Below are 15,341 nucleotides of genomic sequence, written 5' to 3' on the forward strand. Positions count from 1 at the left end.
GTGTCTGAATTTCCATTGTAGCTATGGTGTTTAGCTTAGATGGCTTGCCTTGTGGGACAGCTGAAGAATATAGTGCTTGGAGGAGCAACATCAACTCAAGTTTTCTTAAATACTGGCTTTGAGCCTTGTGCCTCTCAGTTTTTAGCTGACAAGAGAGCAGATTTATCTGGAATCATTCTGGATACCTGGTCAAAGATTTTAAATTTTCTGATGAATAATGGGTTTGAGATAATATACTATTCTTAAAAGGAACCCTTTAAGAATCAAAATTTAAAGTTTTGTATTGAATTGTCTATTTTCCAGTAATCTATTACTGTAATCACTAAGCCTCAAAATTTCTATAGTGATTTTAGAAATTACCTTATAATTCTGAAAAACGTCTTTAGTTATAATTCAGTTATGTGTTAGAAATGACGTATGTGGGCAGCCTGGGTGGCTCAGCGGTTTAGCACCGCCTTTAGCCCAGGGTGTGATCCTGGAGACCCAGGATCAAGTCCCACGTCGGGCTCCCTGCATGGAGCCTGCTTCTCCCTCTGCCTGTGTCTCTGCCTCTCTCTCTCTCTCTCTCTCTCTCTTTCTGTATCTCATGAATAAATAAAATCTTAAAAAGAAAAAAAAACTGTTAAAAAAAATAAAGATTAAAAAAAAAGAAATGACGTATGTTTGACAAGTATTTTTCATGATCCTGTTAGACAGGATAATACCTGAAATGATAATTAAGATTTTAAATATAAGAGACCTAAATTCTCCCTTCCCCTTTTAAAAAATTGTTTTCTCTGATAATTCTCTTAGGTAACAGAAATCCAGGACTGGAGTGCATCAAGCCCACATAGTGCAGCATATGTTCTCTGGGATAATGGTGCTAAGAACCTTTACAGAGTTGGCTTTGAGGGCATGGTAAGAATCACAAAAGATAAAAATTTTGGATAGATGGAAGAAGGGAAATAAAAGTTGCTCTTATTGTATTCTTTTTTTTCTCTTTGGTCATATTCTTTTGTCAGAATACAGCTATCTGAATCATGAATTTGCAATAGGAAAAAATTCTGTGAAGTGAGGATGTATAATAAACTCTACATTTTTAGTACATTTGTTTACACTATTTAATAGTAAATATGATTTTGTCCTCAGCTAATATTTGGGTAACTTAATATAGATTGTGTAGAGCTAATCCCTTATAAATCCACCCTAGGAGCTTATTTACTAAAATCTATCAAGATTTATAATCTTTCTGAAAGAGGCTGCTCCTTGGCATGGACACAGAGTATAGTATTATAATGAGGTTTTTATAGAATATTTATATTCTAACTCTGGTAGCTAATAAAAGTATAAATTATAGGTGTTAAAGTTGTTTTTAAGGATATATTTTTCCCTCTGTATTTTTAAAAAGTAGTATTGGTAATTGAAAATGATTGACCTAAAACATTTTAAATTACTTGAGTGCTTAGGAGAATAAGCCAGAGCACCAGCTGGTGCTGTGTAAGAGCCTCCAGTGACCAAAGGCATATGTTTGGGTACCTGAAGCTGGAATCAGAGTAGGATAAAGACTGTTGAGCCTCAGGCCCAACACTATTTCCTCTGAACTGGAGAGGCGGCGGTAAGGCCTGGTGGAAAGAGTCATCATTTTGGACTACCAGTGGGAAGTGAGCTCAGTTATAACAGGGTGTTGGGGGTGGGGAAGTCCAAATCAAAGAATACTGGAAAACAAATCTCCACTATTCTTTCCAGCCAGTGGCTTTTTTTCTTATTTATTCATAAAATAAATCAATGAGTTATGCCTGCAGCAACAACAACAACAACAACAAAAACAAAACCACTCTGGTGGTTCATTCAATGGATTGCTCTATATTTCTGCATTTCATGGATCACTGTTGAAATGTTGACCTTGGTTATCTAATTTATGGAGTATAACTAAATATTAATGCCAGAATATTAATGCTTTTTATATCTTTTCCATCTTGAATACATTCCTCCTTCAAAGAATTCTTTAAATTTCATTATTTCCCAACTGTTTTGTGCCCCTTGGTAGGAGGGGAAAAATATCCCACTATCCCTTTGCTTTTAATTTATTCCATGTAAGTCACAGTGTGAATCTAAACAAATACATGATTTGCCAGGTTTAATACTTGTTATATAGCATTCTTTTTTAGTTTTCCATTAGTATTTTGATGCCTCCTTCTGTTTGTAAATTGTGGATTTTGGGGGGATTCTAATTTCTAACTTGCTTCAGATGAAGCCTTAGAAGTTATATATGTAGAGGTACTTAACGAGTAGTATATATGTAGATCCTTTTTGATGGCTGAGTAGTACTCCTCTATACAGTTATGCCATTATATATTTAATAAGGTTTCTGTTGATGGTATCTAGGTGGTCTTTTTAAATTGTTGCATGCATTCTTTCAGTAAGCATCCTTGTACATATATTTTTGCACATCTCTGGGTATATTTCTTTAGAATCAATTCCTGGAAGTGAAATTGCTGGGTGAAAGTATCACATTAAAACAATTTGACACCTGTGTCTTTCTGATTAGGACTGAGCTAAATGTGATGTTGTAGTGGCAAAGGAGGCTGTCAGAGAGTTGAAGTGTGTGTGTGTGTGTGTGTGTGTGTGTGTGTGTTTGTCTGTCTGTAAAGTAGCTCCTTTTTTTTTATTTTTTTTTTTATTTTTTTATTTTTTTTTGTTTGTAAAGTAGCTCCTTAATACAGTAAGTATATACTGATCCCTTATACTATTAGGCACTTTTAAATCTAAATTTTCATAGTAACCCCCAAGATTGCTCTTCTAATTTCACATTTTCTGTACTTTTGATTATATCACAACTGCCTCCCCATTCAAATACTTAAATAATAATTATAAAAACTAAGTGATAAGGAACTTGAATTGACCAAGTTACGAACTAAGGACTAAAGTTTATGTAAACTTAACTGGCTAAGGAATCAGAAGACTGAATTTGGTCCTATCCTTTTCTATTTTCTGGCTGTTTAGTTTTGGATAATTTTCTTTATTAAATGAGTTAATACTTGCCTTGTGTATGTCATAAAATTGATTGAAAAGAGCAAATGATTTGAGCTCTTTTTTCATAAAAGTATCTTTAAAATAGAATGTGTTTTGAACATTTTAAATAATAGGTATTTGTTGAGGTCTTATGTGTTTTTGAAAATATTTTAATGGTAAAGATCCAGGCTTTTTAATTTTGAACTTTAAAGGTAAGCTAAAAGTAAATGAAGTATGACCTATCTGGAGATCAGGATTTTAATTTTTGATGGATACTTTCAAGAGTAGTGTTTAGTGTGATTGTTAACCTAGAGCTACTCTTAACTTTTGCTGAGGGTGTATTCTGAATGAACATTTTTGCCTATTTTAGGTACTGAGCTATACTTGAAGTTTTCAAGCGTGATTTTTCTGGTTTCTTTTCTTCTTAGTCTGATCTCAAGTGTGTCCAGGATGCCAAAGGAGGTTCTTTCTACAGAGATCACTGCCCTGTGCTAGGTGAGTCAAGAGACTAGTGAAAATTACTAAATAGTGTATCAGAGTTTGTGAAATCAGAAAGTGTTTAAATTGGATTTTAAAAAAAGTTACTTAAAGATATAACTTTTTCGGTTTTATTTTGGTTTTTAAAGCATTTGTTCTTATTTTTTAATTTATATAGACCCTGAAAAAGTTGTCATGTCTTGTGAATTGATATACCACTTTTATGTCATAATACATTTGAATCCTTTGTCTTTTAGTTATAAAATATTGTTGAAAAATTGTGTTAGAGTTATCAGTGTCTCTTACATATTAATAATAGAATCTGGCAATTTAATGCTTATAAATTCCTTAGAATTTTTGTAAAATTGCCTTCTAAATACAAAAGTAGTTAGAAGATTAAGGTTATATAATAATTATAATTTTCATATGTCATTTAAAAAGGATAAAACAAAACTATCTTCATATTGTCGATTCTTTATTGTTGCCACAGTAGACATTTACCACATTCTTCTAATTAAGGCTTTAGTTTTTGAATGCTCGTCTTTTCATGTGAACTCTGTGTTTCTCTTTTTAAATACTTTGATTTCCCTTTTGGCCAAAAAATGCTGTTTTCCTGCAGGGTATCCTGATTTTTTTTTTTTTTTAAGGATATTGTAGAAGAAGTACTTATATTTTTGACAAGATCATCCGTTTTTCTTGCTTTTAGAAAACTTCCTTGTTTTGTGTCTTGCCTTCACAGGAAAAGTGTAGAATCAACATACATACTTTGGATTCCTCATTGTGGTAGTTTATGATTATGAATCCTTTATCCCAGAACTAGCTTTGAAAATATTTTAGGGAATGGGCTTTTAAATATCTAAAAATGTTCTGTAAGAAAAAAATCACAAAGTACTAAGTCATTCAGAGAAGAAAACAATTTCAAGGTTCTTTCAGATTCTCTAGTTATTATGGCTATTGTTACTTATTGAATCTCAATAACTGTCTAATTGTAGTGTAGTTATTGCAGGGATTACCAACAAGTCATCCATACAGAAAAATGACTATTTTCAAAACCTAGAACTTTGTACTTTTTTTTTTTGAACTTTGTACTTTGATATAGGGTTGCATAGTCTAATAGATTTTACACTTGTTCAGTTGCTGTTACAAATCATCAGATTATTTTAAGTTGTGAGTCTGATTGTTTTGTTTCTTAGTTTTAAGTTCTCTAGCTCTAGAATCTGATAAAGTATAGTCTCAAAACATTTTAAGATTAGATTAAAATATCTAGAGCTTGTTCTTTAAAAAATAATGCAGTTGCATGATGTTGCTGTGGTTTTCCTTTGTCAACTCTCTGCAATTACAGGTGAGCAAAATGGCAACAGGAATCCTGGTGGATTGCAGATTGGTGACCTGGTAAATATAGATCTTGACCTAGAAATTGTACAGTCTTTGCAGCACGGTCATGGAGGATGGACTGATGGCATGTTTGAGACTTTAACTACAACTGGAACTGTTTGTGGCATTGATGAAGATCATGACATTGTAGTACAGTATCCCAGTGGCAATAGGTTGGTGATATTTTTAAATTTTTAAATGGCAAATGAAGTTAGTATATAGAGGAAAGAGCCTTAGAGGAAGCAAATTATATGCTATAATTAAAGATTCCTTAAAGCTAGCTCTGAGTAGATAAAAATCGAGAATATGTTGGTAAAGTGGAGGGGAACAAATGTTTTAAGTGTGTGTGTGGTATGTATGTGAATTTATATATTTTTGATACATGTTCTGTGCACTTTTTTTCCCCTGCTGGAGCAGAATACATTGTATCAGTGTTAGGTCAAATATACCTAAAATGTTCTTTGTTCATAATGGACTGTATCAATTTACCCTTGAATGAGAAGAATAAAATTAGAACTCTGGCCTGTTTCCAGAGTCCTCTCTTGGTAACATAGCTTTTTGTTGCCACAGATGTGTGCATGCACCAGTCCTTATTAGCAACGTATAATTGCCTGCATTTCCTCACTATATCTTTGCACATACAACTTCCTCCATGCAGAATACCTTTTTCTGCCTCTTTGGATTAACTCCTCTGTATCCTATAAATACTAAGTTTATGTGTTTTGGGAACCTCCTCTCATACTCTGCTCTACATGGTATATATATACCATGCATATGCTATCTTCTGTTTAGGTCTCCTGTTATTGTTGAAAATGATGATTTGTTTTACCTCTAGGTTGCAGGTTTCTTGGAGCCTTTCATTTATTTGCTCTTTTAAAAAATTTATATATATATATATTTATATTTATTTGCTCTCATACTCTGCTCTACATGGTATATATATATACCATGCATATGCTATCTTCTGTTTAGGTCTCCTGTTATTGTTGAAAATGATGATTTGTTTTACCTCTAGGTTGCAGGTTTCTTGGAGCCTTTCATTTATTTGCTCTTTTGAAAAATTTATATATATATATATATATATATATATATATATATATATTTATTTGCTCTTAAGGCGTAAAATATATTCAGTTTACTAGTATAATTGTATTTTAAAGCAAAAGCAGTAAATTGAGTAATTGTCAAAGCTTTGTTACTTACATATACATAAAGAAACTAACTCATGGAGATTCTTCAGTGGAAAAATTACTTGTCAGAATGAAGAAAATTAATGTTAAGTTGCTTACAAGAGTATAGAATTAGCTCTAATTGTGTTTAAATCTTAAGGATACACGTGGTCATACCAAGAGATGAAGAAAAAGCATTGACAAAATCCAACTCTTTTTCATGATAAAAACACTAATTAAAGTAGTAATAGGGAACTTCTTCAGCTTGGTAAAGGGTGTCTATGAAAACCCATAGCTAACATCATACCCAATTGGTGAGAGATTGAATGCTTTTCCCTTAAGAACAGGAACAAAATAAAAATGTCAGCCCTCTCCACTTTTATTCGGTATTGTTCTAGAGGGACGGTTAGGCAAGAAAAAGGGACAATTAGGCAATAAAAAGAAAGACATAAGAGAAAAGAAGGAGTTAGACTATATTTATTCACAGATGACATGATCTTGTACACAGTAAAACCTAAGGAATCCACAAAAAACTATTAACTGATAAAATGAGTTCCCAAAGTTGCAGGATACAAAATCAATGTTGATAAGTCAATTGTATTTTTGTATACTAGCACTGAACAGTTTGAAAATGAAGTTAAGAAAACAGTTTCATTTATAGTAGCATCACAAAGAATAAAATACTTAATTGGTTTAGCTCAAGAAGTGCAAGACTTGGAGAGCCTGGCTAGCTCAATTGGTAGAGCACGTGACTCTTGGTCTCAGGGTCTTGGGTCCGAGCCCCACACTGGATGTAGAGATTTTTAAAAATTTTCTTTATTTAGTTGAGAGAGAGAGTATGTGCACATGTGCACGATTAGGGGGAGGGGCAGAGGGAGAAGCAGATTACCCACTGAACAGGAATGCTGATGTGGGGCTCAGTCGGTGACTCTGGGATCATGACCTGAGCTGAAGGTAGATGCTTAACTGACTGAGCCACAGAGCGCCCCTGTAGAGATTACTTTATTTTTTTTTTAATTTTTATTTTTTAAAAGATTTTATTTATTTATTCACGAGAGAGAGAGAGAGAGACAGACAGACAGACACAGGCAGAGGGAGAAGCAGGCTCCATGCAGGGAGCCCAACGTGGGACTCGATCCTGGGTCCCCAGGATCACGCCCTGAGCCAAAGGCGCGCCAAACCGTTGAGCCACCCGGGCTACCCTAGAGATTACTTAAAAAAAAAAAAAAAAAAAAAAAAAAAGTTGGGCGGCCCCGGGTGGCTCAGCGGTTTGGCGCCACCTTCTGCCCAGGGTGTGATCCTGGAGACCCAGGATCGAGTCCCGCATTGGGCTTCCTGCATGCAGCCTGCCTGTGTCTCTGCCTCTCTCTCTCTCTCTCTCTCTGTCTCTCATGAGTAAATAAATAAAATATTTAAGAGTAAAAAAATAAAAAAATAGTGCAAGACTTGTCCACTGGAAACTACAAAACATTGTTGAAAGAAATTAAGGAAGACCTAAATAAATAGAAAGATATCTCATGTTATGGATCAGAAGACCTGATATTGTTCAGATCTTGTGTATTAGTTTCCTAGAGTTGCCATTACAAAGTGCCACAAACTGGGTGGCTTAAACAGCAGCACTTTATTCTTTCACAACTTTGGAAGGCTAGAAGTCTAAAGTCAAGGTGTTGATGAGATTGATTCCTTGCAGAGGCTCTGAGGGAGAATCTGTCCTATGCTTCTCTTAACTTCTGGTAATTATTGGTGATCCTTGGTGTTCTTGGCTTATAGATGCATCACTCATTTCTCTGCCTCTGTCTCCACATGACCTTCTCCTCTTTGAGTCTGCATGTCCCTGTGTCTTCATGTGACCTCTCTCTCTTTTTTTTTTTTTTTTCCTCCTGGGTACAGATTTTAGTTTGAAATGCATTCAAATCAGTCTCTCATTGGTCAGGCTCAGATAGTTGTATAAAATTATTTGAGACCAAGAGCCACATAAACAATCCCCCAGCCCCACTATTTTATTTTGGGCAAGTCAATATTTGTAGCTTAACCATCCATGAGGAAAGAACCCTGAAGAGACATAGAAAGAAGTTAGCTGAATTCATGAGAATTCTAAAATCTTTTACATAGAAAATGACCAAAGCTGATTTCACATGACTTATCAGGATACCACTCATTGGATTTATGGCCCACCCTAATCAAGCATGACTTCCTTTTAACTTGATTATATCTGCAAAGACCCTGTTTTAAATAAGGTCACATTCAGAGGTATTGGGGATTAGGATTTCAATATATCTTTTTGGAGGACATACTTCAGCCTATAACACATGGCAGTTTTTCTCAAACTAGTCAAATTAAAGGCAGCTCGTATCAAAACCCTAGTGGCTATTTTTATAGAAATTGGCATCCCAATTCTCTATTTCATATGGAAATTCAAATGACCCAGAATAGCCAAAACAATTTTAAGAAAAACAAAATTGGAGGACTCATGCTTCCTAATTTCAAAATTTATGATAAAGCTACAGTAACCAAGACAGTATATTACTGACATAAGATAGACACGTAGGGCACCTGGGTGGCTTAATGGTTGAGTGTCTGCCTTTGGCTCAGGGCGTGATCCCGGGGTCCTGGGATTAAGTGGTGCATTGGGTTCCCCACCAGGAGCCTGCTTCTCCCTCTGCCTATGTCTCTGCCTCTCTCTGTGTGTGTCTCGTGTAAATAAATAAAATTTTTTTTAAAGATTTTTATTTATTCATGATAGTTACACAGAGAGAGACAGAGAGGCAGAGACACAGGCAGAGGGAGAAGCAGGCTCCATGCAGGGAGCCCGACGTGGGATTCGATCCCGGGTCTCCAGGATTGCGCCCCGGGCCAAAGGCAGGCGCCAAACCGCTGCGCCACCCAGGGATCCCAATAAATAAAATATTAAAAAAAAAATAATTTGATTTTTTTGACAAGGGTCCAACTCAATTCAATGGGAAAGAATAGTCTCTTCAGTAAATGATGCTGACAATATATACAGGCATAGCTTGCAGATATTGTAGATTCCGTTCTAGACCACTGTAACAAGACAAGTCAAAAAAAAAAAAAAAAACAAGACAAGTAAAATGAAGTTTTGGTTTCCCCATGTGTATAGAAGTTATATTTATACAATAACATTTAAATTTAACATTTAAAATTTATTTTTACAATACTGTAGTCTATTAAATGTGCGATTATACTTTAAATACTTTATTGCTAAAAAAGTCTAATTATGATCTGAGCTTTCTGTGAGTTGTAATCTTTCGGTGCTCATGTTAATGTCTATGGCTGCTGCCTGATCCGGGTGGTAGTTGCTGAAGATTGGTGTGGCTTTGGCAGTTTCTTACGACAGCAATGACGTTTGCTGCACTGATTGACTCTGTGGCATGCAGTGCTGTTTGACCCACAGTAGAACTTCTTTCAGAGTTGGAATTAGTCTTCCCAAAGCCTGCTTTTGCCCTGTAAACCAAATTTATGTAATTTCTAAATCCTTTGTTGTCATTTCAACAGTCTTCACATCATCCTTACTAGGAATTAATTCCTTCTCAAGAAGCCACTTTCTTTACTCATCCATAAGAAACAACTCCTCATTTGTGAAAGTTTTATCATGAGATTGCAGCAATGCAGTCACATCTTCAGGTTCCACTTCTAATTCTAGTTCTCTTGTTATTTCCACCACATCTCTAGTGACTTCCTTCCATACCTCAAGAGAAGTCTGGAACCCCTCAAAATCATCCATGAGGGTTTCACTCCACTTCCTCCAAACTCCTGTTATTACAATTGATATTTTGACCTCTTTGCATGAATCACGAATGTTCTTAATGGCATTTAGAATGGCAAATCCTTTCCCAAAGATTTTTGATTTACTTTGCCAAATTCCATTGGAGGAATCACTATGATATACAGCCTTACAAAAATGTACTTTTATTTTTATTTATTTTTCATTTAATTTTTGTTTATATTTTATTTTTGAAGATTTACTTATTTTAGAGGGAGAGAGGATGAGGGGAGGGGACAGGGGCACAGGGAGACAGAGAATCCAAATAGACTCCATGTTGGCAGAGTCTTACAACCCTGGGATCATGACTTGAGGCGAAATCAAGAGTTGGACACTTAACCAACTGAGCCACCTAGGTGCCCCCCAAAAGGTATTTTTTAAATTCTAAGATTTGAAAGCCAAAAGTATTCCTTAATCCATGGTCTGCAGGATGGACATTATATTAGCAGGCATGAAAACAGCATTCATCTCATTGTACATCTCCATTACAATGGGGTTGGCCATATGCATTGTCAGTGCAATAAAATTTCTAAGGGATTTTTTTTTTTCCCTGAGTAGTAGGTTTCATCAGTGGGCTTACAATATTCAGTCAGCCATATTGTAAACAAACATGCAGTCATACAGGCTTTATTATTCCTTTTTAAAAATTTTTTTAAAATTTATTTTTATTTTTTTATTATTCCTTTTATAGAGCACAGGCAGAGTAGATTTAGCATAATTCTTCAGGGCCCTAATTTTCAGAATGGTCAATGACATTGGCTTCAGCTAACGCCACCAGCTGCATTAGCCCCTAACAAGAAAGTCAGTGTGTCCTTAAAAGCTTTGAAGCATTGATACTTCTCTTTAGCTGTGAGAAGTCTGGATAGCATCTTCTTCCAATAGAAGGCTGTTTTGTCTATATTGAAAATCTGTTGTTTAGCATGAATTACCTTACCAAGATCTTCTGGATCACTTACTGCAACTTTTTTTTTCTTTTTAAGGATTTTATAGGTTTATTCATGAGACACACAGAAAAAGAGAGGCAGAGATATAGGCAGGGAGAGAAGCAGGCTCCAGGGGAGGCTCCTGTGAGGTGCCTGTGCAGGACTCGATCCAGGATCCTAGGATCACGACCAGAGCTGAAGGCAGACGCTCAACCACTGAGCCATCCAGGTGCCCCTCTTGCTGCTACTTCTGTAACAGTACTTGCAGCTTCACCTTGCATTTTGATGTCATGGAGATGGCTTCTTTCCTTAAACCTCATGAACCACGCTTTGCTAGCTTCAGACTTTTCTCCTGCAGCTTCCTCTCTCAGCCTTCACAGAATTAAAGACAATCAGGGTTTTGCTCAGGTTAGGCTTTACTTTAACAGGATATTGCAGCTGGTTTGATCTTCTGTTGATTTTTTTATTATTATTTATTTATTTATTTATGATAGAGAGAGAGAGAGAGAGAGAGAGGGGCAGAGACACAGGCAGAGGGAGAAGCAGGCTCCATGCACCGGGAGCCTGATGTGGGATTCGATCCCGAGTCTCCAGGATCGCGCCCTGGGCCAAAGGCAGGCGCCAAACCGCTGCGCCACCCAGGGATCCCTGGTTTGATCTTCTACTCATACTGTCTCCATTTCAGCAATAAGACTTTCTTCATTGCATGTGAACACAAGAGGCCATCGTCGGGTAATTAATTGGCCTAATTTCAGTATTGTTGTTCTCAGAGAATAGGGAGACTGGAGGAGAGAAAAAGATGATAAACTTCTGGTTTTTGTAGCAGGCAAACACATTTATAGGTTAACTTCTCTGTATTATATGGGTATGGTTTGTGGTTCCCCGAGCAATTGGAATAATATTGAAGATCACTGATCACAACAAAAGAACAAACAAAAACAAAGATCACTGGTCACAGATCATCATAACAGATATAATGAAAAATTTTGAAAACTGAGAATTACTAAAATGTGATAGATAGGAATTGAACAAATGCTGTTGGAATAATGGCATCAATAGCCTTGCTCCCACAAGGTTGCCACAAACCTTTGATTTATAAAAACATCGTTATCTATGCAGTGCAATAAAATGAGGTATACTCATACAAATATCTGATCATTATGTTGTACACCTTAAATTCATACAAATATCTGATCATGTTGTACACCTTATATAATGTTATATGTCAGTTATACCTCAAATAAATAAATAAAGCTGCAATGAAAAGAAAACAGTGTTGAGTCAGCTAGTTATCAACATGGAAAGCATGAAATTGGACCCCTGCTACACACCATATAGAAATAGGACATAAAAAATGGATCACAGGCCTAAATGTAAGAACTAAAACTATAGAATTTTTAGAACAAAACATTAGTATAAATCTGTGTGACCTTGGATTAGATGATAGTTTCTCACATGTGACCTCCAAAGCAAAACAATCAATCAAAGAAAAAGTGAGTAAATTAGATATCATCAAAATTGGAAATTTTGTGTTTGAAGGAAACTATCAAGAAAGTGAAAAGACCACCATGGAATAGGAAAAAATATTTGCAAATCATATGTCTGATTTGGAAATTGTATCTAGAATATATAAAGAACTCTTATAATTTATCAATAAAAAACAACTCATTTAAAAAATGGGCAAAGGATTTGAATAGACATTTTTCCAAAGAAAATATGGAGATGACCAATAAGTGCATTGTGTTAGTTTGCTAAAGTTGCTGTAACAAAATACTACAGATTGAGTCGCTTAAACAACAGAAATTAATTTTCTTACCATTCTGGAGGCTGGAAGTCCAAGTTCAAAGTTCCATCAAGGTTGGTTTCTGTTGAGACTACTTCCTGGCTTGTAGAAGGTTGCCTTCCTACTATGTCCTCACATGGCCTCTTCTCTGTACATGCTCAGAGAAAGACATTTCCCACATCTCTTCCTCTTCTTATAAAGACCTCAGTCCTGGTGGATTAGTGCCCCACCTTTATGACCTCATTTAATCTTAATTATTTCCTTAAAGGTCCAATTTCTTAATACAGTCACAGTAGGAGGTAGGAGTTAACACCTATGAAAATATGCTCAACATTATTAGTTACTGGGGAAATGTAATTTAAAACCACAATGAAATACCACTTCACAAACTAGAATGGCTAGAATTAAAAAAAGTATATAATTAAAGTGTTGGTGAGGGTGTGGAGAAATTAGAACCATATCCTTATACGTTGATAGTAGGAATGTGAAGTGGTCTTGATGCTTTGGAAAACAGTTTGGTAGATCCTCAAAATGTTAGAGTTAGCATATGATCCAGCTGGTCCACACTTAGGTTTATACTCAAGATAACTGAAAACATGTGTCCACACAAAAACCTATATGTGAATGTTTATAAAAGCATTACTCATAACAGCCAAAATATGGAACAACCCACATGTCAATTAACTGATGAATGGATAAACAAAATATGTATCAATATAATGGACTATTATTCAGCTATAAAAAAGAATGGAATACTGACATGTGCTGCAACATAGATAAATCTTGAAAGTATTATGCTTAGTGAAAGAAGCCAGTCAAAAAAGGTCACAGATTATGTGATTTATATAAAATATCCAGAATAGACAAAAATGTAGAAATGAAATATATTACTAGTTGTTAAGGGCTGCGGTGAGGGGTAAATGTGGATCAACAACTAATGTTTTGGAGTGTCTTTGTGGTGATGAAAATGAAATTAGATAATACTCGGGTGTACAAGACTGAATATACTAAAACCCCTGAGTTTAACACTTTAAATTAGTGAATTGCATGGTATAGGAATTAGATCTCAAAGCTGTTAATAAATAGGGAAGGAAACAATCTTTTTTTTAAACATTTTTTTTTAAATTTATTTATTTATGATAGTCACAGAGAGAGAGAGAGAGGCAGAGACACAGGCAGAGGGAGAAGCAGGCTCCATGCACCGGGAGCCTGACGTGGGATTCGATCCCGGGTCTCCAGGATCGCGCCCTGGGCCAAAGGCAGGCGCCAAACCGCTGCGCCACCCAGGGATCCCAGAAAACAATCTTAAGTTTAGATTAGTGTGTAAACGTTTAGTGTTACTTTTTACTAACATTTCGTGTTACCTTGTTTGTTGTTAGGAAATGTTAAATTGGGATTATTACTTGCCAAATTCTTGGTCGAAATTCTTTCTCAGGCAATGTGTTAATAGTGTTAATAGTGTTAATGGTGACTTGATATTTGAATTCTAGAAAATAATTTTTTTTTGTTGCTTTTTTCTTTTTAAAGATATTTACATGAGAGAGATACACAAAGAGGTATGACCAAGAGCATGAGTGGGGAGGACAGGGAGAAACAGGCTCCCCTCTGAATAGGGAGCCTGACATGGGGCTCAATCCCAGGACCCCAAGATCATGAGCCAGAGCTGAAGTCAGGCGCTTAACTGACTGACTCATTCAGGCACCCACCCTGTGGTCCCCTGCTTTGAAGGGGTTTCCCTTTTGGTTTTGGTAGACAAAACCAGAAATAACTGCATTAAAATGTTGTGAGTAGTCATGATAGATGAGTATTCAGGGTATTCTGAAGGTGCAAAAGAAGAGTGCTAATTTCAGTGAGGCAAATCAGAAGAAACTTCAGTGAGAGAAAGTTACCTTTGGAGCAAGTTTAAAAGATGGAGTCCATGTCCATCAGGGAGGGAAGCACCGTAGACAAAGGGAAGGACTGGAAGAAGTAGTGGTGTGTTCAAGCTGTAATAGGTCTAATAAATATTGGAGTATTGGGAACAGGGGAAAAAGCTCTGTGATTGTAAGGCTAAAAAGGAATGTTTGCATATCTGATATATTTTTTAAGGATTTTAGTTATTTGGGAAAGAGAGCAGAGTGTGAGAGAATGTGAGCAGGGGAAGGGGCAGAGGGAGAGAGAGAGAAGCAGGCTCCCCACTGAGCAGGGAGCCCAACCCGCTGCTTGATCCCAGGACTCTGGGATTATGACCTGAGCCGAAGGCAGGTGCTTAACTGACTAAACCACTCAGGCGCCTGGCATATCTGATTTTTATTCTTAACTGGTAGAGGCACTTCTTTCTCTTTGTGGTTGCTTTAGAAATAAAAGTTTACTTGATTATGGGAACTTAATAAGTTTTTATATGTTATGATCTCTCAGAGTTATTTATATGCTGATGACCATTTGAATTAAGGGGAGGGGGAATAATATGCCATATCGTAAAAGCTTATTTGGGGAACCTTTCTTCTATGGAGTGATGTAGTAAGACTGGGGGAAATGTGTTATATGTTGTGGTACGTCTATTTTATAAAATATTAAGTAGTCAATAAAATGATGGTTATAAAGATGGTAGCAACATAGAAAAATGCTTATGTGCAGCAAAGAAGAAATCAGAGTTCAGATTTGTTTTGAGACGGTGATTACAATTATGTGAAATACCCATGTGTGACCAGTTAAAACTAGATACAATTTTTACCCATGAGATTATTAATGGTATGGTGAAATGGTCACTCTCTAGGGCAGTTTGGCTCTATTGAAATTATAAACAAATGCATACTGTGATCCAGTGGCTTTTTAAGAATCACTAATGAAACGCTGACCCCATG

General features: G+C 36.0%; 1 protein-coding gene across 1 annotated transcript in view; it reads left to right on the forward strand.

The window, feature by feature from the left end:
* MIB1 (MIB E3 ubiquitin protein ligase 1) overlaps positions 1 to 15,341 on the forward strand; it is a 136,244-nt gene that overhangs the window by 30,595 nt on the left and 90,308 nt on the right. Inside the window, exons 4-6 of the mRNA XM_041757927.1 lie at positions 793 to 897; positions 3,420 to 3,486; positions 4,811 to 5,015. Coding sequence (XP_041613861.1) covers positions 793 to 897; positions 3,420 to 3,486; positions 4,811 to 5,015 — 377 coding nt within the window. The remainder of the gene's footprint in view (positions 1 to 792; positions 898 to 3,419; positions 3,487 to 4,810; positions 5,016 to 15,341) is intronic.

This window comes from Vulpes lagopus, chromosome 1 (genome assembly GCF_018345385.1).
Source record: "Vulpes lagopus strain Blue_001 chromosome 1, ASM1834538v1, whole genome shotgun sequence".
NCBI classification, from domain to species: Eukaryota; Metazoa; Chordata; class Mammalia; order Carnivora; family Canidae; genus Vulpes; species Vulpes lagopus.